The following is a 24,946-nucleotide window of genomic DNA, read 5'->3' as shown; positions in this document are numbered from 1 at the left end:
CCACGATTAGCTCGGTTTTTCCCATTTTTACAATAGAGTTAGGGTGCATCATTCATTTTAACTCCTGCTACTGTTGACCAAATTAAAACAGGGTAGATAGAACTGGGGTGGGAAACCATATTAAATATATGCTCAGAGGCAGATGCTGCCAAAAATGCTGAAGTAGGAAGTTGCATGCACAATTCTGGATAATAAAGAATAAGCAAGGAAAATATTTTGCTTCAGTACTTTTTTTCAAAATGCCCAATTTGCATTTAGGCAGCAGTTAACTACTGTAGTTAACTATGCGACTTACCCTTCCAGCAGATACAGGTACATAGCAATAGTACCAATAGCTGACCAAGCAGAATGTTGTGGAGTATATTTGACAATGATTATTGAATGAATAACAAAAGCCAGGACAATTTTTTTATATTTGAAAATTTTCATTATTCATACACATTTCATGCAAAAATTCAGAGATATTTTTATTCCCCAAGTTCAGCATATAAATGTCAAACATTTGTGTGCTACTTCATTAACAATATATCAACTGAATTTGATAATATTGCCCTATTATGTTCATGTCACTGTAATAAATTGGATATTTATTTTTAAAATGTTTAACTGATTGTCAAATAGCAGCTTTTATCAAGAGACACTCATCTCCAAATAATGTGCTTCTTAAGATTTCATTACATTACAATGAAAATTTTTAAAAAGTGAATCAGGAGTGTCCTCAGTACTAATTGAATATTAAGAATTTTTCCAAGTAAAAAGTTGATTTTTACCCAATATATTTATCAGGAAATTCTCTCCTACCATCCTATCTCATTTATACTATATAAGCCAATTTAACATACATCAAGTGCTGTACAAAATGTGGAACTGACACAATTAAAAAGATTATTTAACTCTGTACGCTAAAATTAATTGTACCCAAACAAGTAGATTTAACAAAAAAAATGTTAAAGGGCTTTGAAGACTTCTTCTAGAACACCTCATCCACATCTGTTCTTTTATCACGGCACTTGCTGCGAGCCTTAGTCCGAGCTTTGGATGCTGCAGAGTTGTACATATGCTACGAAAACAGGAAAGTACAATCATAATCATAATAAATCTTAGCCAACATTAAATATTTTTCTGACAACTTTGGGTTTTATTCAACAAATCCATTTTAACATATTTTCCATTAATGCATATATTGTAAATTAGATTTTTTTTTTATTTTGAGCTAGAATTACATTCCACTCCCAACTTTAAATTTGCTTTATTTTCTGTACTAAATCCTAACAGATGTTTTCATTCAGTAATCCTAAATTAAAGCAAAATCATTGGAATATTTATTATCAAGAGATCCCAGTTTACAAAAGTTCTATATGCAAAATTACTTGGAAAACACGCAGGGGCAGAACTGACATAGAAATTTTAGGCAGCTTTTCAAGTTAATCTGCAATCTCCTTGGTAGTAATGCACCCCGAATTTTCTAATTATTTCAAATCCAGGTGATAACCAACTCCAACTGCATTCAAGATGAACGTATTTATTTATTGAATTTATATTGCCACCTATTCGCCCATGGTGACTCGAGGCGGCTTAGAGAATGTAAAACTATATTTAAAAAAAACAACAATAAAAACTATCAAAAAGAATCAAATAATCAAATAAATAAATAAATAAATAAATAAAATCTGGGGGTGGGAAATCACCCCCAAGTCCCACCCCCTTTCCCAACGACAGCAGATCACAGGAGCCATTTGATGAACTCCATCCCGCTCTGGGTTCCCCAGGCCCGCTGGCAGAACCAGATCTTCAGTGCCTTCCGGAAGATGGGCCCATTCTAATCTCTGCGGGAATGAAGATCCAGAGAGAGCCACCATAGACAAGGCCCTTCTTCTGGGTCCCACCAGGTATATGTCCCTCAGGAATGGGACTCGCAACATATCCTGCCTCCTTGCTTTGATGGGTCACATAGATGTGACCAGCAAGAGACAGTCCCTCAGATAACCTGGTCCCAAACCATGAAGGGCTTTAAAGGTGACAACCAGCACTTTGAATTGCGCCTGGAAGCAAATCAGCAATTTTCCAGCTCCTGCAGGAGAGATTAAACATGTACACACCAGGGTCTGCACAAAACCATGCAGGCTGCTGCATTTTGTACCAACCGGAGCTTCCGGATGCTCTTCAAGGGCAGCCCCCATGTAGAGTGCGTTGCAATAATCAAGAGGTGAAGTGACTAGGGCATGAGTGACTGTCAGTAGGGACTGTTGGTCCAGGAAAGGGCGTAACTGGTGCACAACCTGCAGTTGCGTAAAGGCCCTCCTGGCCACGACTGCCATCTGCTCTTCGAGCAGGAGTCATGAGTCCAAGAAAACCCCTAGATTACGCACAGGTCTGTTTGGGGTAGTGCCACCCCATCCAAGACCAAAGGTGGCAATTCTCCTTGAGCCAACAAACCCCAAACCAGAGCCATTCAGTTTTGCAAGGGTTTGGTTTCAACCCATTGCTCCCCATCCAACCCCTAACAGCCTCCAGGCACTGTGAGAGGGAGGACACAGCAACATTTTACTCACCACGGGCCAAGACATACAGCTGAGTATTAACAGTATTAAACATTAATACAATCACGCACTTCTTTCTTTATAGTACTATGTATAGAAGTTAAAATTCAGCCTTGAAAAAGTTCTTATTCTGACACCCATCACATTTCTCCAATGTCAGATACAAGACAGTACCACTTCAGTCATAACACGGGCAATGAAATATCTTATACAAAGAACATAGGATAGAATAAAGGAATGATACCGGATCATTCCCTGGATTATCTTAGCATTCTTTTAACTGGAACTAAACTTTTAAGTAAAAAATAAGTCTGTGCAGTGATGGAATACTATAGAAGTGCAAATCTGCAATTCAGCAGGTCTCACAAAACCTTGTAATTCGATTCCCATTGCTCCCTCTCTGTCAGGCTACAGAACTTTTCCCATTCAATTAACAAGAATGAACTTCTGAAAACCAAATGTATCAAAAGGAATCCTTTATTGAGATGACAATTCATGTAGGGATTTAAAGCAGCGTCTAAGATCTCTCAGGCATGCAGAGATAGATAAGGGAGTTTAAAATACCTCCCCTCATGTTGATATGTATTTAGTAAAATAAAGAGCCAACATGTTAATTCCTCCCACCACTTTTTAGAAGGATCTTTTTCAGAGTTTCCCAGGACACATCTCACTGGAATTTTTATGGTCTCTTCATCCCCTGGCTGTCTCTCCCAGAGGTGATAGGTTCCAGCCATCTGGGTTTCATCCCTCCATTGTATCGTGCAGGTTATACAAATTTGATATTAAATATATTCAGGTTACATCAAGAAGGATTTATCAGTCCTCACCCTTTTCTTCTTCCATTGAAGAAATGACAGATACACGGATCTGACACTCTCCCTCTTTCACAACATAAATATTATCATGTCATTATGGTTTTGAATAATTCTGTGAGTGAATTGCATTTAAGATAATTTAACACAACAGAGTATGAATCACTCACCCTTTCAAAACGGGTTATCTTCATGGACTTAAGGGTTGCCTCATCAAGCATCAGTGGTGGACCAAGTTCAAAGATAGTCCGGAGGAGCTCATTGGACTGCATAAAACATGTTGTCATTACAATTGTGCAAATGTTTGATCAAAAAACTTTTAATATGTTTGCAAAGCAATAGGAGAGCCGCCTTCCGTATTGCTAAAATTTAATATATCTGTTACCCATATATTTTTCTTCCCTTATTATGCAGACATGCATTGTCTAATTTAAAAACTGGTTTAGGGATTTTGCATTGTGCTATTTAGAGTAGATTCAAGAGGGTGCCAAAATAATTTCATTTCAATGTATACCTGTAAATGATACTGCATTCCCGATCCTAAAATTCCCTTGAAAGTATTGTATGTTTGCTTTTTAACCCAACAGTCAATGTACATGCGCTCTGGTCCAAACCTGATTGTCTCTGTGGGAAAGTCGTGTTCCTGTTAAGGAAAAAACACCTGTATCAAATTTACTGTTTTTTACATTCTAAGCCATCCTTCCTTGAACATCCTTCTAATATTTTGGGCTACAACAGATTTTTCTCTTAAGAGACTTGTTTACTAATACAGAAATGCACAAAACGTTCTAAACACTGCTGAAAATCTTGCACTCTTCTTGTTCATCCTAAACATCGGTAGTCACATTTTAAACTAAAACTTACTCCCAAAAGGTTAATACTGCAGATATTCTAAAGTTTAGTGCTTAAAACAAGAATCCAAGATTTGGAAAAGTTTTTTTTGTTTTTGCCAACTTAATTGAACAGTTGACTGTTTTCATTAGACAAGTATCACCTTTCACAAAAGACACACCATAGTACAAGTTTTTCCTACATAATACAACTACTTAGCATTAAACAAATATGGATGGATGCTACCAGTAATACGAATTGAAAATAAGACATATTACAAAAGGGCATATCTTGGTTCTGTAAAGCATTTTTTCCATACAGTGGCATGCAAAAAATAAGCAATGAACAGAAGCTTCATTCTTCCTGAGCAGAGTAAACCATTAAAAAAGTTCTAAATGCTTCTGGCTAGCAGATAGAATTATTAAGTAACACTGTTCAGAAACACAAGTTCCACAGAACCATTGATGTCAAGGAAAGTCCAGGAAAATTCACTACTAAAACTGCTCCCAATTTATTTTATCTTTAAAACAGTATCCATAAATTTAGCTAAGTGCAGTTCAAGGTGTTAATCACCTTTAAAACTCTTCATGGCATGGGTCCAGGGACTATCTTGTCTCACTGGGATTGGCCCAGTGTGTGCCTGCTCAAGTAGAACCTATAACATTTCAGATAAGTGACTGTCTAGTCTCTTCTTAAAACATCCAGTGGACCACCCAGATTTCTGAAGGCAAGCTGTTCCACTGGTTAATTGTCCTCACGGTTAGGAAATTTCTCTTTAATTCCAGATTGCTTCTTTCTTTGATTAGTTTCCAACCATTGTTTCTTGTCCTGCCCTTAGGTGCTTTGGAGAATAATTTGACCTCATCTTCTTTGTAGCAGCCCCTCAAATACTGGAATACTGCTATCATATCATCCCTAATTCTTTTCTTTAGACTAGCCAAACTCAAATCCTGCAGCCGTTCATCATGTTTTAGTCTCGAAGCCTTTGATCATCTTAGTTGCTCTTCTCTGAACTTTTTCCAGTCTCAACATCTTTTTTGTAGTATGGTGACCAAAATTGGTTGCAGTATTCCAGATGTGGTCTTACTAGGTTTTTATAAAGCAGTACTAATACTTCTTGTGATCTTGATTCTATGCCTGTTTATACAACTCAGGATTGTATTAGCTTTACTGCTGGCTCATATTCAAGTGATCATCCACTACGATTCCAAGGTCCCTCTGTGTTACTGTTTTTTGACCCAGGCCTTGACTAATCTGTACTTATGCCTTTCATTTTTCCTGCCTAAATGTAAAACTTTGCTTTTCTCCACATTAAAATTTTGTTGGATAGGGCCCGTTGTTCAAGTTCGTCAAGATCTTTTTGGATACTAAGCTTTTCTTTTTGGGTGTTGGCTATTCTTGCTGGTTTAGTATACCCCACTACTTACTTCTCTCCTTGTGGATGTAGTACTCATTGAGTATGGTTTGTCAGCCACCTACAAATCCATCTGGTGGTGATGTTGTCTATTCCACATTTTTCTAGTTTACCAAGAAGTAGGTTGTGGATTTGCTTTATCAAATGCCTTACTGAAATCTTAAGTATACGATGTCCACAGCATTTAACTGGTCAACTAATTTAGTGACTTTATCAAAGAATGAGGTAAGATTGGCACGATCTGTTTTTTAAAAACCTATGCTGGCTACTAGTTATTACTTTACTCATTTCTAGATGTTGGCAGATTAAATTATCTTTTCTAGTATTTCCCTGGGTATTGATGCAAAACTGATTGGTCTGTTTTTTCTTGAGTTTGTTTTATTTTTCCCCTTTCTTGAAGATGGGAACCACATCACTCCCTTTCCAATCCTCAGGTATTTCCCCGGTGCTCCAGGATTTTTGAAAGATATGGCACAATGGTTCTAAGATAACATCTGCCAGCTCCTTCAGAACTCTGGGGCATGAACTGTTCCGGCTATAAGATGGAGCCAGAAACCTGGCTTCTTTCTCCTTGCATTTCCTGTTTTGCTGTATTGCCTGATCATCGTTCTACTTGGAATGCTGTGAGTCTTGCAACTGTTAGCAAACTCCATTTACTGAACTCTGTTTATGATACTTGACTTCCTTTTTGGACTATCCTTGGACTAATATTAACTGCTTTGACCGTCTATGAATTGGACTGTTTGTTGGACTTTGTTTACCCGTTTACTGGAAGTAAAACCTACATTTTACTATTCAGTGTACCTGTATGCTGGTCGTGTGTTATTCCTCACCACTCTCACCACGTTTCCCTGAGTGCACTCATTCTCCTAACGGGGAATACCTCCACTCTTCTCTCCCCGTGATCTGCTTCCTCCACTGCTGCCATCTTGGAAAATCTTAACTTAGCACCCCATGTAGGTATTATCTCCGCTTCTATTTGTTTAAGGATTAATTGAAACAGAATTTGAGCAAGGAGTCTAATATCTTTGCATGCAAGTGTATAAAGAAATCAGGCCTTAAAATTACTTTCAAGAGGTAAGGTGAAAAAAACATATTCCTCGTTGTAGTCAGTGGTGGTATTCTACCGGTTCGGTCCGGTTCTGGGGTACTGGTAGCGCCGAAGATCAGTGGAGACCGAACCAGTTCTAAGGAGCTGCTGTAGCTGCTGTTGGGCCCACCCGTCCACCCATACTGACCTTTATTCCCTGCTTTTGAATCGTAGTTGCTTTGTGCGGCACAGCAGATTGCCACATGTCAGCTGCTGAAGTGACAGGAAGTGCAGGATTGCAGAAGATGAGTCGGAAGGCCTCTGAGCCTGCGCAAAGTGCATTTTGTGCACATGCGCAAAGTGTGTGCCCGCCCACAAAGCCATGCCCATGGTAAACTATTTTGAAACCCACCACTGGTTCTAGTTTACCTCTATAGTTCGTAAGACATCCCTGAAGACAGATCGCTGTTTCCTTTTGTCTACTTTAGCACGATGCTTATTTCCATCTGTAGCTAGAGCCTTCAATTTCTGTGTTAGAAGCTCCATATCCTCATTAAAAAAATCCTAAAGAAATACAGAAGTTGTTTGTTGCATCTTAATGAAGTGCACTCAAGTTTCAAGGACCAAGCTGTAAACTTGCACATTGTCATAATTATGATTTATTGTTTAAAATCATTAAGCTATAACACAACAGGATATCATTATTTAAGTTAACCGCATCACAATATTGAAAGGATTGGTACCAATGCAGTTTCCTTTGAATTCTCTAAGCAGAATGAGATTTTTGTAAATGTTTTAGTTCTACCCATTTCCAAACATTGGACTTTAGCAGAGGCAGTTTAAACTTATATTAGTATAAGCTAATCATACTCCATTGCATTAATATGTTTCCAAATGAATAGCATTTGTATTAGAAAGCTGATTCAAGAACTCTAGTTAAACAGATTCTAAATACTGTATATTGCTTCTGAAACAGCCATTTGTCCCACACCTTTTACTTCTATGGATATCAATTATTCAGTGCCAAGTATTTGCTCCCTTCTGCTCCATCTCATCTCATCTCACTCACCTTCACTTGCCATTTATTCTATTTTATGTATAAATTTCCCCAATCACTGTAGTTATGGTTAATGGAAAATTTAACAGCTGTTATACTGGCTATTATTTATTAACTATAAATATGAAAAAGAAGACCTGTTATTTCAGCAAGAACAATGACAACCATATATAAGAAAATATTACGATCAATTTCCATTAACTAAAGTCAGATACTACCATAAAGGATGAAAGCTTTGCATGCTCATTATTATTTCTTTCAAAGTTAAACTGCCATAGCTCAACATGAAATTGCAAGTTTCAACTGCATACATCACAGTAATATTTAAAAACCGTGCAGCACAATAGTTTTCTTGACTCCTTTATTCTTTTTCTCTTATCCTTTGTTGCCATGTTTTTTTCTAGCTATTTTCCAAATATAGGTTTTTGAATAATCTGAGACTATTCTTCAACACTGTTAAAAAAAATAGTTCAGATATTAATAAAGACTTACTTAAAACTAAACAAATTATTGAAGTCTCAATCTATATAGTCAGGGGTGGGATTCTACCAGTTCGCACCTATTCGCGAGAACCGGTTGTTAACATTCTAAGCAGTTCGGAGAACTGGCTGTTAGGAGAAATTACTGGCCTAATCCTGTACGGAATGCAGGAAAGAAACATTCTGGTGTTGCTTACAGAAACTGCCTCTCCGTTAACCTTTATTACATTCTTGGCAGGACTAGATTTCCTGTCTCAGGAACTTTACTGGAGTTTTTTTCCCCTCCTTTGCTGGTACTTTCCTTATGTGGAGTGACCATTCAAAGTTACAATGGCACTGAAAAAAGTGACTTATGACCCTTTTTCACACTTATGACTGTTGCAGCATCCCCAGTCATGAGAGGCCAGGGAAGAGATGCGTGCCTCGATGTGAGTGATATTGAGTTGGCCACACCCAGCCAATAACATGACCACCAAGACATGTCCACCCAGTCACATGACCACCAAGCCACACCCACAGAATTGGTTGTTAAAAATTTGAATCCCACCCCTGTATATAGTTTAAAAGACTCAAAACTTTCAAAAGTTTATGATTCAGTTTACTGTTTGTACTAAACAGTGCATATGTTTAATACATTTAAGAGGTTGTAATTAAGGACTGCAAATCATTATAACAGAATTTTAATAATTTATGTATCATGATTACTACCAAAAAAGTTATTCGTATGCTTAATTTGAGCTATCTACACGGATAGGGTTTAGCATGCTTTTATTTAAGAGTGACCATATATACAGATGGAGAAATCTGTAACTCTCCAAATGTTGAAGATTTCTCAAAATTCCTCCATACCAATATTGCAATATTATAATTCAATACTACCTGAGAAGTTGTAGATTTACCAATACCTTTCATTTTCCCATCTGAATGAAACAATATTATAAAAGTACCATTCCAAATACTATCTCTCCCTACTTCCTGCCTTCTATTTCTTTGGATATACCTCATCAGATTCTCTTGCAAGTTCAAATAAAACAGCCAACGTTTCCCCAGCAGCAATCCTCATGTTTACATCATCACAGGACAGCAGGCTAAGAAATTTATGCAAATGTCTAGGAAAATCAAAATACTTACAATAAATACATTGAACATGATAAAGCAGATCTGAGATATAGTGTTATGGCGCACAGAATTAAATTCCAAGGGCCCTCAGATATTCTGATTTACTTCCAGGACTAAAGAGAAAGTCTTTCCAACTAGAATTTCTGCTTTTTTTTCTTGCATACCAAAATCTCTATATTGATGGAGATCAAAAGAGAACATTCCATTTATGTATCACAATCTCTGTAATATTATAACTTCCAATTTCCCCAAAATATAACCTGTTGGCATAACAATTGCAACCAAAGGAAAACCATTAAAATAGAGAAAAGGAGAAAAAATGCCATTTCTTCTTCCTTTTGTGTCCTGTTAAAGTAAACCAATAGGGTTTTAGATAAGGCTACTTCCTACCCTTAACCTATAATTAGAATGATTCAGCACATTTCACTCCCAAGATGACTATCAAGGAAGACAATACATACATTTCAAGCTTTTTCTTCACTTCATTCATTGGGCAGATGGTCAACAGAAGGGTCCATGCCAAGAGAGTGCTTATATAAAGACCTGTGTTATGAGTGCTCGAAATACCATTTTGATTTCTCTCTTCCTGGTAGGATTTTGTGAATATACTTTCCAAGCAATCCATAGTGAAATATAATTCCTAATTGGAAATTAATAAAACACTATTAAGCAAACATTTAACTGAGCATTAAACAGTAATATTTAACAAAAAAAAATCTTACCATGATATCTTCCGTAGCAATAAAGCAACAGACACCTAAGCAGGTAGCAGACTAGAAAAGAGAAATTAAAAATCATGTTTATTTTTCTAGTACTTTCATAACAGTGATCAATATCCATAAGTCCATTGTAGCTGACCTAGTTTTATTTGGCTTAAAATTGGATTATGAAATCTAAAAAAAACCCATTCTAGAACAGCAACATTATCTATATACTTCCTGTCATGGCCCTGTTAGAAGCCTGAGTCTGCAGAGGAAGACAAGCCAGAGCTGACGGAGGTCAAGAGGGCAGCCTCATTGGCTCTGGAGGAACGCAGGGAGGAGCAAGACAAGGCAGCCCTGGGTCCCTCGGGTCTGAGGTGGCTTGCCAGCAGGAAAAACAGGGCTTGGGATGACCAAGAGAGGGGAGAAGAGAAGGAAGGCAGTGGAGATGAGGACCGACAGATCTCAGGAGATGAGCAAGGACACCCCACCCCCGAACCCCAAGCACAGAGAGTGGAGAGGTGGGAGCAATGCAGGCCAACCAGATGACTTGGGAGGAGAGCACCTTCCTAAGGCACACCTGGGGACTGAGATTTAAGGAGATGCTTTAAGGAGGGGCGCTTGTCAGGAACAAGCACTGAATTCATGGAGTTTTGTGTGCTGTTGCCAAAGTCTGGATTTCACTGGACTTCTTGCCTTCTTGCTGCTGTTTCTTTGCCTCGCTGGACTTCTTGCCTTGAAACCATTGTGCTAACAGCATTTTGCTGGACTGTGTGTGAGGCTGCTGGAAGTGTGTGTGAGCCCTTTGCTCCCGGGACTTGCCATAAACATGGGAGCGATTGGGGGAAAGTTGGAGCAATAAACGGGAGTTCAAATTATCAGCTGGCTTTATTGCCTCCATGCCTTGCCCTGGGTCATCACACTTCCAATCAAGCAGTGCTAAACTACAGTATTTTAAGAGGAAACTAGCAACACAAAATGCAACAGACTAAGAATGCTACTAGGCCAAGTCTAACCTCTTCGCTATTATTTTGACCAGATTTTGAAGTTCAAGGAAGTACATTATATATTCATTACTGTTTTCCACTTTCAAGAGCTGTTTGCTTGCTGAATTCATTCTAATCTTCCCATAGATAATCTGTTTTCCTGTCTGACAAGAAATCTTTTGAATTTTTTCCATCATGAATTATATTCAGCAGACTTGCAACAAAGAGGACAAAAGTGCTTGTTTTTGGAATATTTGACTAGGTAATAGGCATGTTTTATACCCAAATTTTTTATTATATATAAAAGAGAAGAAAATAAGAAATTAAAGGTGGGAAAGGGAATGGGAAAAGGGGGTGTGAAATACAAGGGAGAAGAGAAAAAAGAAGAAGAGCATTAACTTCCAACTCTTCCTAACTCAGTACAAGATAAACACCCTCCAGCCTCAACTTTTTGCTTTTACACATTAATATACAACTAGGCATTTCTATAACCCCAAATCTTTTTAATCAACAAAACCAAGATCAAAGATTCATTTTTTTCTTCACAAGCATAAATTCCAGAAGTGATATCCAAATAAGAATATTTTTTTTAAATTAAGTAATCAAGTTAACCATTACTTTGTCTATGGAAATAATGTGTATTTTTATTTGCACCTAGCAATCTTTATAAACTGTCACCATTTTTATTTACAAAGTTTATTATATTTTTAAAAATTATTTGGCCTTAAAAAAGGAGGGAGTTTCACCCTGCTTTTTTCCTTCAAAGTACTAAACTTTTTTAAAAACAAAAAAGCCCTTTTTTCTTTTGAGTCAAAACTGTCTAATACATCTTATTCTTTAACATACAAGTTTTACATTTCAACACTGCATTTAGCTCCCTCCCTCCAAACTACTCTTATGGAATAATTATTATTTTTATTTTATAAACATCTTTTTTTAACATAGAGCTTTTCTTTAAGCTAATACATCATTTTCTTTTACTTTCTCTTAAGAGAAAGCATGTGGACTTTTAAAAGCTTACTGAAATATCACTAGGGAATAATAACTAGCATCGATATACTTACAGCTTGCCTAGCTTTCGTACTTGCTGAGGCATCACAGAGTATTTTCTTTAGGAGAGGTGCGAGGGTTTTAAAAACTTCCTCACTTTCAATTCCTGACCCCAGCTGTATGCACAGCAGACAAGCCAGTCCTGCAGCTGCACACTGTTCATCACCCTTGCCTACAATGAAAATCAGTAAGAAATCATGATAAAATAATCTGAAAAATGGACTTCATTAACAGACTATTACTTCTCAGAAAGACAGAATGGTATTACCTTTCTTGATACAACGTTCAATGCTGTCTGTGAGTGTTATTCTCCTTTCCAGGATGAACTTATATAGCATTTTTGATGTCAAAGCACTTTTAAGACCATCAAGAACAAACTGTCTCATCTTTGCACTTTTGAGATAAAATGAAGAAATTCATGGTAAAATATCAGTTATAAAAATTACACAATCCTCTTGTAGATTTCTTGCGCATTTGTAAATAACACATAATTATAAATTACATATTATCTATCTATATAGCAGGGGTCTCCAACCTTGGCAACTTTATGACTTGTGGGCTGGCTGAGGAATTCTGGAAATTGAAGTCCACAAATCTTAAAGTTGCCAAGGTTGGAGACCCCTGCTATAAACTACTAAAACTTGTGTCTGTAACCTGGAGAAACACTGCATTTTTCACCTAATGTACCTGAAATGGGCTAATTTACACAACCCATGATTTCCATAATATTGAAATTTAACAAGTTTGGCAAATAAAATGATCACAAAACATTTTATGATATAAAATATCAGAAAACATTTCCTATGGTCAACATGAGATAAGGAATTATCTCTGAAATGATGACCAAAAAGATCCCGGATTGTCTATTAGTAAGCTGAAACTAAACTTTGCAATGTTAAGTTTGAAAAATGCTCATCAAAACTTCCCAAATAGTCCCAATTGTGATAACTGCCTCAAATACTCAATCTCTGTTCTATAGTGATTGTAAAGTATCAAACGCATTCTTGAAAGACAATTTTTTTACAAACTCCCACAGCATTTTCCTTTCTTACAAGTCCGAAGGAAAATTCCAAGTTTTATTAGAAAACTTCTGAGAGAGAAATAACAACAAACAATAAGGGGGAAAGCAATAAACTGTGAAGTCTAAATTTAAATTAGATACATTTACAACACTACTAATAGTTAAAATTACTAGTAAAAATGGTGGCATAAAAGTTATTTGTCAATAGCTTCAAAAACAATCTTGCAGATGATTTGAGCAGTAAAGCCCTCAGGGACATTTAATAAAGCTATCATGACCTCCAACCCATGAACTAGAGAGTTACTCAAGTGTACTTCTCAGATTTTCCCTACCTCTTGTCCAAAGTCAAGTCAATAAACCCTTTTAGTTTACATTCCAAGTCTTCTTGGGTTGGTTCGTCATCAATCTCAGGACCTGAGATTAACAAAAACCATTAGAAAATGGAATATAACGTATATTAACATTTGAATTTAAGCACAACTTATGCAAAACTGATGACTACCATGCTTCCCTGATAATAAGACCTGGTCTTATTTTCTTTTGACACCCCCCCCCCAAAATGACTAGGGCTTCTTTTGGGGGGGGGTCTTAATTTTTTTAAGGTGCAGGAGGAGGCACATGCCATCGCCTCATGGCTGCTCGCCATCTTAACTATATCCTGCGGATCAGGTGAGCCAGTGAGGGCTGGGAGTTCTGTCTCTCCGGGTGCCTGGAGATGTTTCTGGTGCGCTCTTGCCAGCCCCAGCCCTGGCCACAATGCCAGGCAACCTTGCAGCCTAAGGCCCTTCTCTTCTGCAGCTTACCTTGTGGCTCTGGAGCAGGCGGCAACCACGGTTTGTACTCCGCCAGGCTTGGAGTCGGGTGTTGATCAGGCTGCTGCTATGATGAGGCAGAAAGCCATGCGGCCCGTTGGAATCAGCTCCCCCACCTGCCTCTATCCACCCCCATCTGCCTCACTGCAACAGCAGCCTGAGCAAAACCTGGCTCCAGGCCTGGCAGAGCACAAACCGCGGTCGCTGCCTGCCCCAGAGCCACAAGGTAAGCTGTGGAAGAGAAGGATCCTTGGCTGTGAGGATGCCTGATGCCATGGGCAGGGCTGGGCTGGGAAGACTGCTCCGGAAACATCTCCAGGCTCCTGGAGAGGCAGAACTCCCAGCCCGCGCTGGCTCAGCCGATCCGCTGGCCATGATTAAGGGGCCAAGCAGCCATGAGGTGACTGGGGAAGGGAAGGGCTGCCTCTTGTGCTAGCCACACCCACCCCTTCACTAGGGCTTTTTGGGGGGAGTAGGGCTTATATTAAGCCCACCCCAAAAAATCAGGCTAGGACGTATTTTTGAGGTAGGTCATATTTTTGAGGAAACACGATAAGTTCAACTGAGTGTAATTTTTCTAATTCTATCTGGCCAGTTATTCATCACAGATCTTGTTATGTTCTATTAATGATAGATTAATCATTATATGAGACATGCCTATAGTTTTTATAAAAGCAGAATGAATACAATACATGAATATAAACTGCATTCAATGTATGCTAAGTCTGTCATTAAAATTTATGGATGTTCTATCACTGTTTAAAAAACAGAATATCTACACAGTATCTTAGCAGCACTACGTCATGAAATAGAATTGATTTAGTTCAGGGGTCAGGGAACTTTTTTACCTTTTACCCCCCAAAAAATTTATAAACGCCTACGTTACCCCCTTGATTTGAAAGGAAGGTCCTTGTGTATGTAAACTATACAAACAGAATGTCGGAAATAAAATGCCTGGGGGTAATGAGAACGGTCGCGCCAGCGCGACCGTCCTCATTACCCCCAGGATTTTCAGTTTTACCCCATTTGGGGTAATTTACCCCTGTTCCCCGACCACTGATTTAGTTCCTTCAGCTTCCTTGAAAAAAAAGAGAGCTGTATTCTGAATTTTTTTTATTTTCATACTGGACAAGGAAAATATTTTGATTTAGTATTCCCCCCCCCACTTTTCCTGCTTTCTGCACCTCAAAAAAATTAAGACTGAAAAGAAGCCCTAGCCATTTTTTCAGGGGTCAAAAGAAAATAAAACCAGGTCGTATTTTTGAAGAAACATGGTAATAGCGGGTACATATGTATGACAACATTTTATCATTTTAATAAATTATCTCTTTGCTCTACAATATTCCTCTGCCAATATTTTCAGTATCAAAACTGAAGTTTTCAATTTTGTAACAATGAAGTTAAGACCCTCCCATTCTCAAATTCACCTTTGATGGGTCTAGAATGAAGGGTGTTCAGAAAGAAATGGAAAAGAATCATGAACAAATACCTGGAAGGATATAAATGCACAAGGGGGCTGCAAACAGCCCTTATACTTTGCAAATCTTGTTTTGTTTATGAACTGACTTAAAATGATGTATTACATTCCCCACCCAAACTATCTCTAAAGGGAGGCTATACTATCAGAAGCATTTTTTCATATGGGCTCAAATGCTGACATACCACCTTCATTGAAGCTGGCAGGATCACTGAAGCCACTACAGTGGCTCATAGTTTCAATTGATGCATCTTCATCACTAAAAGACTGCATGTTTCTGTGCTGGGCACCTAAAAAAGTAATACATAATTCACATTAATGACGGGAAACAGCATGAAGAAACATTGCTACATCTTTTAATTTATTAAATTAGGATCCCCCCGGAAGTAAAATGAATGCTGGGAACTTTGTTAGAGACCAAGTATTACTTAAATTTTGAACTAGCTACCACAGTACTTTCCCAGCATATATTTCTACAACTGTACTTATATTTGTTCAGATTTTAAGCATCCAAACATTCCACTTCCACATAAAAAGATCAATGTGTATTTATTGATTGATTGAATTTATATTGCCGCCTATTTGCCCATGGCAACTTGAGGCGGCTAACAGAATGTGAAACCATTTTTAAAATTAAAAAAAAAAAAAAACTAACAAAAAGAATCAAATAAATTAATAAAGTACAATAGAACAAAATCTGGGGAAAAAATAAATAACCTCCCCCAACTCCCACCCACCCCCACCCCGATGACAGCAGATCACACAAGCCATTTGCTAGGCTCCATCCCACTCTGGGTTCCCCAGGCCCACTGGCAGAACCAGGTCTTCAGTGCCTTCCGGAAGAGTATTAGAAAGGGGGCCATTCTAATCTCTGAGGGAATGATGTTCCAGAGAGAGGGAGCCACCATAGAGAAGGCCCTTCTGGGTCTCACCAGGTGTATCACCCTCAGGGATGGGACCCACAACATTCCCTGTCTCCCCGCTCTAATGGGTCAGGTAGATGTGACCGGCAAGCGACGTTCCCTCAGATAACCTGGTCCCAAGCCACAAAAGGCTTTAAAGGTGACAACTAGCGTCTTGAATTGCACCCAGAAGCAAACCCGCAACCAATGCCGCTCCCGCAGGAGAGGTAAAACATGTGCACACCGGGGTCTGCACAAAACCATGCAGGCCGCTGCATTTTGCACCAACTGGAGCTTCCGGATGCTCTTTAAGGGCAGTAGTATACTATAAGAACATTCTATTTTGCTCCAGACTAACAATTATTATCTCTGCCTGCTAGCTATTTAAAATATGCTACCTAAAACAAACATGAGTAAAGAATAAATCTGAAAGCCTAAAATAGTTCAAGTCCTCACTTAATGACCACCACTCACTCAGCAATTGTTCAACTTATGACTGATCCTTGGAGTTCCAGCCATCAAAGCATCTTTGAGGTCATGTGATTGCAATCCAGATATGTGGATCATGATCAGTGGTGGGATTCAAAACATTTTTTACTACCGGTTCTGTGGGCATGGCTTAGGGTCACGTGACTGGGTGGGGTGGCTTGGTGGTCAAGTGACTGGGTGGTCATGGCTTGGTGGTCACATGACTGGCTGCGTGGCTTGGTGGTCAAGTGACTGGGTGGGTGTGGCCAACTCAATGTCACTCACATCAAGGGGTGCCTCGCCTGGCCCCTCTCCTCCCAGCCATTCCTTGTCACACTCAGCCTCAACGTATCTATAGTTCTGTAAAGATGTTGTTAACCTTTTTTTTGACTTTATTATCTGCATACTATAGATGTACTTTCATGGACCACTGAAAGGAGGAAATGGCTCACCTGCTTTGCCCAAGAGGGTGATAGGCAACAGGCTTTTAGAGGGCTGCCAGAAAGAGGGGGGGCAATGTATTTTCCAAAGCACCAGAAGGATGGAAACTGAACAAAAGAGAAGCAACCTAGAAGTAAGGAGAAACTTCCTGACAGTGAGAACAATTAACCAGTGGAACTGCTTGCCACCAGAAGTTCTGGGTGCTCCAACACTGGAGGTTTTTTTTAAAAAACTGGACAGCCATTTCTCTGAAATGGTATAGAGTTTCCCCCAAGGTCCCTTCTAAATGTTATTCTGACACCTTTCCCAGGACCTCTATTCAGATTTTGGCATCCTCAGAGTTTTCCTGCCCGAGCAGGGGGTTGGACTAGAAGACCTCCGTAGTCCCTTTCAATTCTGCTAAACGCACCTGTATTTATGCTCTAGACTATTGACGTAAACCCTGAAAAATACCTGGGCAAAAGATAGGCAGTAAAATCACCCTAGGTGTAGGGATAGTGCAAAATATTAATATATCATAAATAATGGAACAATTAAAAATAATAGCACAGAATTTTCTCTTTCCCCTTCTTTTCTTTCTCTCTCTTTCTTTCTCCCCTTCCTCTTTCTTTCTTGCTCTTTCTTTCTCTTCTTTCTTCTCCTTCCTTTCTTGCTCTTTCTTTCTTTCTTTCTTTCTTTCTTTCTTTCTTTTCTTTCTTTCTTTCTTTCTTTCTTCTCTTTCTTTTCTTTCTTTCTCTTCCTCTTTCTTCCTTTCTTGCTCTTTCCTTCTTGTGCTTCCTCCCTTGTCTCTATCTCACACAAACATACCTTTTCTGGGAAGAACTTATTGGGCAAACTCCAGAGCTGCGAGCGGCAAGACAATGAAGAAAGAAGCACCCCTGGAACATCCCTTTCAAAGCACGTGCGCAGCGGCAGTGGCGGGCAGACAGGGCTATGGGAAGCAGCCCCAGATCACACCGCCCTTTCGGGGCACAACAGCAGCGGCGGTGGTGTGTAGGGGGAACGGCGGTGGTGTGGGGGGGCAGTGGCGTGGGGGCAGCGGCAGCAGCACGGCTATGGTAGAGGCGCAGAAAAGTGAGGGAGAAAGCCAGCAGCATTCCGTTCATTTTCTCCCCTCTGCTGGGGCGGAGAGGGGCGCCGAAGAGCTCTGAAAGGGAGGGAGAAAGCCAACGTAAAGCCATTCGTTTTCTCTCCTCTGCTGGGGCTGAGGGGGTGTGGAGGAGCCCTGAAAGGGAGGCCGGGAACTCCTGGGGCTGTTTCCCATAGCCACGCCGCCGCCGCTGCTTCACCCCCGCCCTCTGGACTGGCCGGAAAACAGCATCCCACCTTGGCTTCCTCCTGCCCGGAAAGGTCCCAGGCGGTGGGGCAGAAGCACGGAAAGGCCCCAAGCGGTGGGCGAGGGCCTAGCGGGACTCGCAGGCTTACCTGTGAGCAGGCAGATCAGGGCTGCTCAGTTGGGGTGCAGGCACCACGTGGGGAAGTCAGGTTAGGCAAGCCATGAGAGCCCAGCGTGCCACATAGGAAGGGAGGAGTGACTAGGCAGGGCAACCAGCGGGCAAGCTGTGTGAGCGAGCATCGGGTGGGGAGCAACTGGGGGACCGGGGAATCGGTTTGGGGGCGTGGCCAGCCAGAAGTTGCTACCGGTTCCACAACCCATGCCAAATTCTTACTACTGGGTCGCCAGAACCGGTGTGAACCAGCTGAATACCACCTCTGATCATGATTACAACACTGTAGCATCCAATGGTCATGTGCAATCTTTTGCCAGTTTCCAATGAGCAAAGTCAATGGGGAAGGCAGGAGAAGGTCAAAAATGGCAGCTACGTGACATTCTTAAACATTGATTTGCTTAACAATGGCAGCCAGGACTGTTGGAATTGCTGTTGCTAAGTAGCAGTCATGTGAAGCTGTGCTTTATGAATTGCTTGCCGACAGCAATTCCAGTCCCAATTGCAATTGCTAACAGAGGACTACCTGTACCTTGGATTTACAGTGAAGATCTAATTTTGACACAACAAACAGAATATTTTTCTTCTATCTTTGAAGGCAGGGTTTACTTTTTTTCTAATCCTACATTATCTGGGAAATAATAGCTTCTTTTAGTTTCAGAATAATCCAGAAAAAACAAAAACAAAAAACTTGAGGAAAGTAAAAGTATACACTGCCTGTAGGTATTTTTTTTATTACTGAATGTTCCACTTCTGTTGCAGAAGTTTTTTTTTTTTTTCAAAGTAAGCACATTGTACTATTTCCTAACAATGGAATCAGGTCATTCTCAAATGAGACATATGAATTGCATAAAGGAATAAACAAATAAATGAACTATTCTTATAAGTGCTGAAGAAGCTTCTTGGATGAGAAGCGAAACATCTTCAAAGAAAAACCAGAAAGTCCAGTTGCCACTTGAAAAAGCAGCTTTGGGGATTCCTGCAAGATAAAATTATTCTGTCTCTTTATAATCTAGTCCAAGGCTCTTCAATCTTGGCAAGTTTAAGATTTGTGGACTTGACTCCCAGAATTCCTGAGCTAACATGATTGGAGGAGGAATTCTGGGAGTTGAAGTCCACAAGTCTTAAAGCTGTCAAGTTTGAAGACCCTGAATTCTCGTCTAATGCGTGACTGGTGAAATTTTGAAGAGCAAGCTAGCTTATAAGAGTAGACTATCTAATGCTGTCAATTCTGTTCTACTGAAGATAACTCAAAAAGCATGCAATTTGTGCTATTTTATTTCAAGTTGGGTTTGGGGTTAAAGGAAGGAAATAGTAAGTACAGTATACTACAGAAATAAAGGTGGGTGTTTTTATTCTGTCTGGATGGATGATACATAATTCCTTTCTACCATAGCACTCTGTTTTTAGAATCTGCATTGTAGCAATTAGAAATGCAATTTTTCACATTAGGCATTCTATTCAGAGGTCTCCAACCTTGGCCACTTTAAGACTTGTGGACTTCAACTCCCAGAATTCTCCAGCCAGCATAGCTGGCTGGAGAATTCTGGGAGTTGAAGTCCACAAATCTTAAGTGGCCAAGGTTGAGACCTCTACTATAGGCTAATATAAGGGCTCTAATGGGACATGAAAACCCATGAAGAATAATGCTTAATGATTTAAGTAGGCCGATCCATCAGGAATCCTGTATTATAAATACAGGTCACTCAATCTTCAGGTATATAGCAGTAATTAGAGTAACTAGAGTAATTAGAGTAACTAAAGCTTCATTTATTCAGTAGATCTAGGAATGCCAAGAGATTCCATTAGCAGACCATCAGACTTCTGGGCCAGTTGGGGATTCTCTGTATTATTACTCCCTAGTTTCACATGAATTAGTAGCAACAAAAAATATAGGTAGTTCTTAACTTTAACAACCATTGGAAATTATGAATAGCTGAAAAAAGCAACTTATGGCTGGTCCTTGCACTTACAGCTGTAGCAGCATTCCCATAATCATGTGATCAAAATGCAGGCACCTGGCAACTGACATGCATTTACAACAGTTGCAGTGTCCCAAGCAATGGGAAAGCAGGATTCATTTAACCATATGATACAGTCATAAAATTGGGCAAGACTCAATTACTGCATCACTTAGTTCCAGGTATCCTTCCAATTAGAATAAGTTGTTGACCAACTATAAATATAGTAACTCCTTGGACCAATGGCCATTTTTATACTATTTGTAATCCCTGCAGCTGGCAGGTGCTGCCAAGAAATCTCTCACTGATCCCCCAAAGATTAAAGTTGCTTGTTTGAATAAATTGGATTTCAGGATTCCAATTGCTTGGATTTTTGTCTTTAACTGTGCATTAGGTCTCACCTTAAAAGAATTTCCAACTTTTGAACTGACAATATTGACTTACCTATCTTTCAGTCAAATCTGTCTCCTAGAATCTATGCCCGTGATGCCGAACCTGTGGCACACAGAGCCATTTGTGCCGGCACATGAGCTGCAGCCAAATTTACCTCATTGCAAAAATACCAGAAGTGACAAAATGGGGCCTAGTTTTCATCCTGCAAAGCCTGCAGAAGCCTTCCCCAAGCCTCTGGGAGGCTGAAAAAGGCCTCAAACCAGCCAAAAAACAGCTGTGAGGTACAGTGCAGGTAAGGGCAGTAGGGGTAGGGATTGCACACACATGGAGACATTGCCTTCTGGGTGCTGGCACATGAGCACGAGCATGCAAGCGCACACACCATTTTTGGCATAGGAGCCCAAAAAGGTTAGCCACCACTGATCTATGCTAACTATCATGCTTCTAGCTAAGCACTGGTGTATATGATGTTTAAACTAGCTTTTGCAATGAAGACAGTCTTGGCTATCTTATTCAAGCTCTATTTCCACTCAACAGGGATGAGTTAGTTCCCAAGAGGAAAGCCAAATCATGTACTATAATGTACTCTTTACTCTGGGTGCTTCCAGATCTCACTCCACTTTCATTCACTATGAGCTCTGGAAGCAGCTCTGCCATTTATCCACTAAGGAATTCTTAAGTACAGCAAGAAAATGTAGAGGCCAAGTACCACACACATGCACACACCATGCTGAAAAATAGCTACTGGAATTTGAATAGCAGATGAAATTCACACATGCCTGTCCCAGAACAATACAAAACTAAGGAAGTCAGAGCATCCTTTCCCACAGGAAGCAGTATTAGGAAAAATCAAAGTTCTCTTCCAACATGAGAGAGGTTCTTGCTCAACTATAAAGATTTTACAAAAAATGGAAGGCATACACACCTTAAAGGATTTTATTCCTCTGAATGCCACTATTAGTATTCATTAAAATAACAGTTCTGCATACTACTTGGGTCATCTGTCATGAGCAATTCAAGTTTAACCTTAAAGGATTATTTCTGGCAATAATGGTTTCTTAAAAATGGTTTGTTTCTGTGAACTGGGCATTGGCTTTCAGATTTATATTTTTATAAACACTTCTAAAAATCGAATATGTGGCTATTTAGGACAAAATGGAACCATGAAAGTTACATACAAGTATTGACTATATATTCAGTAGCAACCACTGCTTGTAAAAATGTCGTTACCAATATCTTGGGAAAACGCATTGGGACAGGAGATTTTCAGATTTGCAATCGTCACTTTTCTATTATTCCTTTTAAAAGTGCTCTTTAAGGTCTTTTACATTAAAAGGTCATTTCCGTTGACCTCCACTACTGAGACCATGGAAGAAGCGAATTAAAAGCTAACAGCTCAGTTTTACAAATGAAAAAATAAAAGCTCCGTTGAAATCATACTCTTCAACAGTATCTCGAATCCCTACATGAATTACAAACGGACAGAGGAGTTCAGGCGTCGCCGTTTCACATTTCTAGCCCTCCCAATGACACACGCCATGGAAAGCCAGGGCAGGGCCGAGTCCAAGGCGTCGCCCACATCCGCAGCCAACCACCCCGACAATCTGCGAAGAAATATACACCGCGGCCTGCAGGCCGCCTTCGCCCCTTCCCCACGCCCGCTCTGTAACACAAGCTAATGGGGGTCGCAGTTCAGACCTAACCGCCCGTCAGAGAACGACGCAGCGCGGAACTACACTACCCAGCATGTCTCGCGGCGGCAACTCGTAACAGCCAATCCGTTCACCTGATGTTCCGCGCGGGGTACCCCCTCCTCCTCGCCGCTTCGATTTGGGCATGGCAGCGGCCTACAACGGTAGTTATCTCCGCGCGGCTTCTTATTGGTGGTTCCGGGCACACCGAGATCTCTTGTCTTTTATTTTCTCCTCTTCGTCGGGCGGCAGCGACAATCAACCGATGGAAGACCAGGAGCGCTTTTTACTACAGAAATGTCTTTCGGAGGCCGGCTTCCCGGACCGAGCCAGTGGATGGGATCGAAGGCGGCAGGTGAGAAGCAAAGCTGAAGCAGCGGTAGAAATCCCCGTGGATGCCCGTGAACGGAATCGATACATCTTTCTCCTCTCATACGCCAGAAACTAAAGACGCAGCGCGACTGCCGACGCAACTTTTATACATGGCCTGGAAGCGACCAGAGGCGGGCTCAATGATATTTAGGGGAGTGGCTTAAAATAGCCAATAGAACCCATGGCTCTAAGTGACATTTCAGCGAGAAGGTCGTGCGTGGATATCCGGCCTCTATAGTGTTCCATTTTGTTCGCTAATGCAGGGGTCTCCAACCTTGGCCGCTTTAAGACTTGGGGACTTCAACTCCCAGAATTCCTCAGCCAGCCAGCTGGCTGAGGAATTCTGGGAGTTGAAGTCCCCAAGTCTTAAAGCGGCCAAGGTTGGAGACCCCCTGCGCTAATGACCGCTTTTGTTTACAGGGCGTCGACTTGCGTCGATTTTTTCCCCGGTTAGACGGAAGTTTCTAGGCCGCTTTGCATGCTGGGAAATGTAGTTTGTTAGCCTTAGCGCCATTACGGTAGGCAAAGTTCTCACGTCGCCGGTCTTGCTTCTACCGGTGTACCTTTTGAAAGCAAAAAAAAGAAAAGAAAAGAATAACCTCGCAGACGCGGCGGGTTACGGTTCTTGTTTTCTCGGCTCCAGCAACTCCCAGAAAACTTATTGGAGTAATTAATAACGGTGTGTGTGTGTGTGTGTTTATGTTTGCAGTGTAGCAAAAAGTGGCAATATGAGAAACGAAATAGCTGCAATCATCATAAAGTAGAGAAATCATAGAAGAAAAAGGAAAAAAAAAACATTTTTACAGACTATTAAATGGTTGCTACATATAACATGAGGGGCGAGGTTAAGGATTTCGACTATCAAATCATGACATGATTTTTTTTATCAGTATTTCTCCTCATTACAAAAAAAAAAAAAACCTACACTAATCAGAATGGCTCGCGGTGGCCACACCTAGAATACTGGATCCAGTTTTGGTCACCACACTATAAAAAAAAATAATACTGAGACTTTAGAAAAAGTGCAAAGAGGAGCAACAATGATTATCGACTATCAAATCATGACATGAATTTTTATCAGTATTTCTTCTCATTACAAAAAAAACCCTACACTAATCAGAGTGGCTCGCAGTGGCCACACCTAGAATACTGGATCCAGTTTTGGTCACCACACTATTAAAAAAAAAAAGATACTGAGACTTTAGAAAAAGTGCAAAGAGGAGCAACAATGATTATGGGCCTGGAAACTAAAAACATGATCAAGAACGGTTGCAAGGACTAGACATGGTTAGTCTAGTGCAGAGAAGGACCAGGCGTGACATGATAGCAGTGTTTCAATATTTGAGGGGCTGTCACAGCGAGGTGAGAGACAACCTATTTATTCTCCAAAGCACCCAAAGGCCAGACAAGGAATAATGGATGGAAACAACAAAAGATTCAACCTAGAAATAAGGGGGGGAAATTCTGACAGTGAGGACAATCAACCAACGAAACAAGCTTGCCTTCAGACATGGGTGCTTCATCACTGGAGACTTTCAAGGAGAGACTGGACAGCCACTTGCCAGAAATGACATGGGGTTGATGGGCGATCTGCTAAAGTAGTGGCCCCCAACCTTTTTCGAACCAGGGACCGGTTTCACGATTATTTATTCTTCCACGGACCGGTACCTGAGTAACGTGAGTCTCCACCGCCATCGGGACGGCTCTTCGTTCGAAGCCGCCCACCCCCCCCTTCGACGAAACTAAGGCACGAGCACCCAAATGCCGCTTTCCAACCGAAAAACCTGGAAGCAACCGAAAACCTGGAAGCACTGTCGAAACAAGATGGCGGTGCCCAAGCTTTGCGGCCCAGTAAAAAATGATCCACGGACCGGTACCGGTCCAGGGACCGGTGGTTGGGGACCCCTGTGCTAAAGTAAAGCTAGGTCATGGCACACGCTT

At 40.5% G+C, this 24,946-nt stretch overlaps 1 protein-coding gene across 2 annotated transcripts; it reads right to left on the bottom strand.

Annotated features, from left to right (window-relative positions):
• Positions 1–225: 225 nt before the first annotated feature.
• IFRD1 (interferon related developmental regulator 1) lies at positions 226–23,150 on the bottom strand. Of its 2 annotated transcripts, none has more exons than XM_087969284.1 (12): positions 22,729–23,150; positions 15,515–15,619; positions 13,373–13,454; positions 12,288–12,412; positions 12,034–12,191; positions 10,005–10,055; positions 9,744–9,922; positions 9,164–9,272; positions 7,057–7,191; positions 3,867–3,995; positions 3,523–3,618; positions 226–1,060 (listed from the first exon to the last, which is right to left on the bottom strand). In XM_087969284.1, the coding sequence occupies exons 1-12, from the start codon at positions 22,778–22,780 to the stop codon at positions 971–973; spliced, it is 1,311 nt and encodes a 436-aa protein (XP_087825410.1). In that variant the 5' UTR covers positions 22,781–23,150; the 3' UTR covers positions 226–970. The 2 variants fall into 2 exon arrangements, with proteins under 2 accessions (XP_087825410.1, XP_087825411.1); XM_087969285.1 differs by lacking the exon at positions 22,729–23,150 and adding an exon at positions 22,173–22,703.
• Between the last annotated feature and the right edge of the window lie 1,796 nt (positions 23,151–24,946).

The sequence above is a fragment of the Notechis scutatus genome, chromosome 6, assembly GCF_049901735.1.
Source record: "Notechis scutatus isolate UNSWTSFEM ecotype Mainland chromosome 6, rNotScu1.2, whole genome shotgun sequence".
Classification (NCBI taxonomy): Eukaryota; Metazoa; Chordata; class Lepidosauria; order Squamata; family Elapidae; genus Notechis; species Notechis scutatus.
Note: the sequence above shows the minus strand (reverse complement) of the source record. Positions and strands in the feature narration are given on the sequence as shown.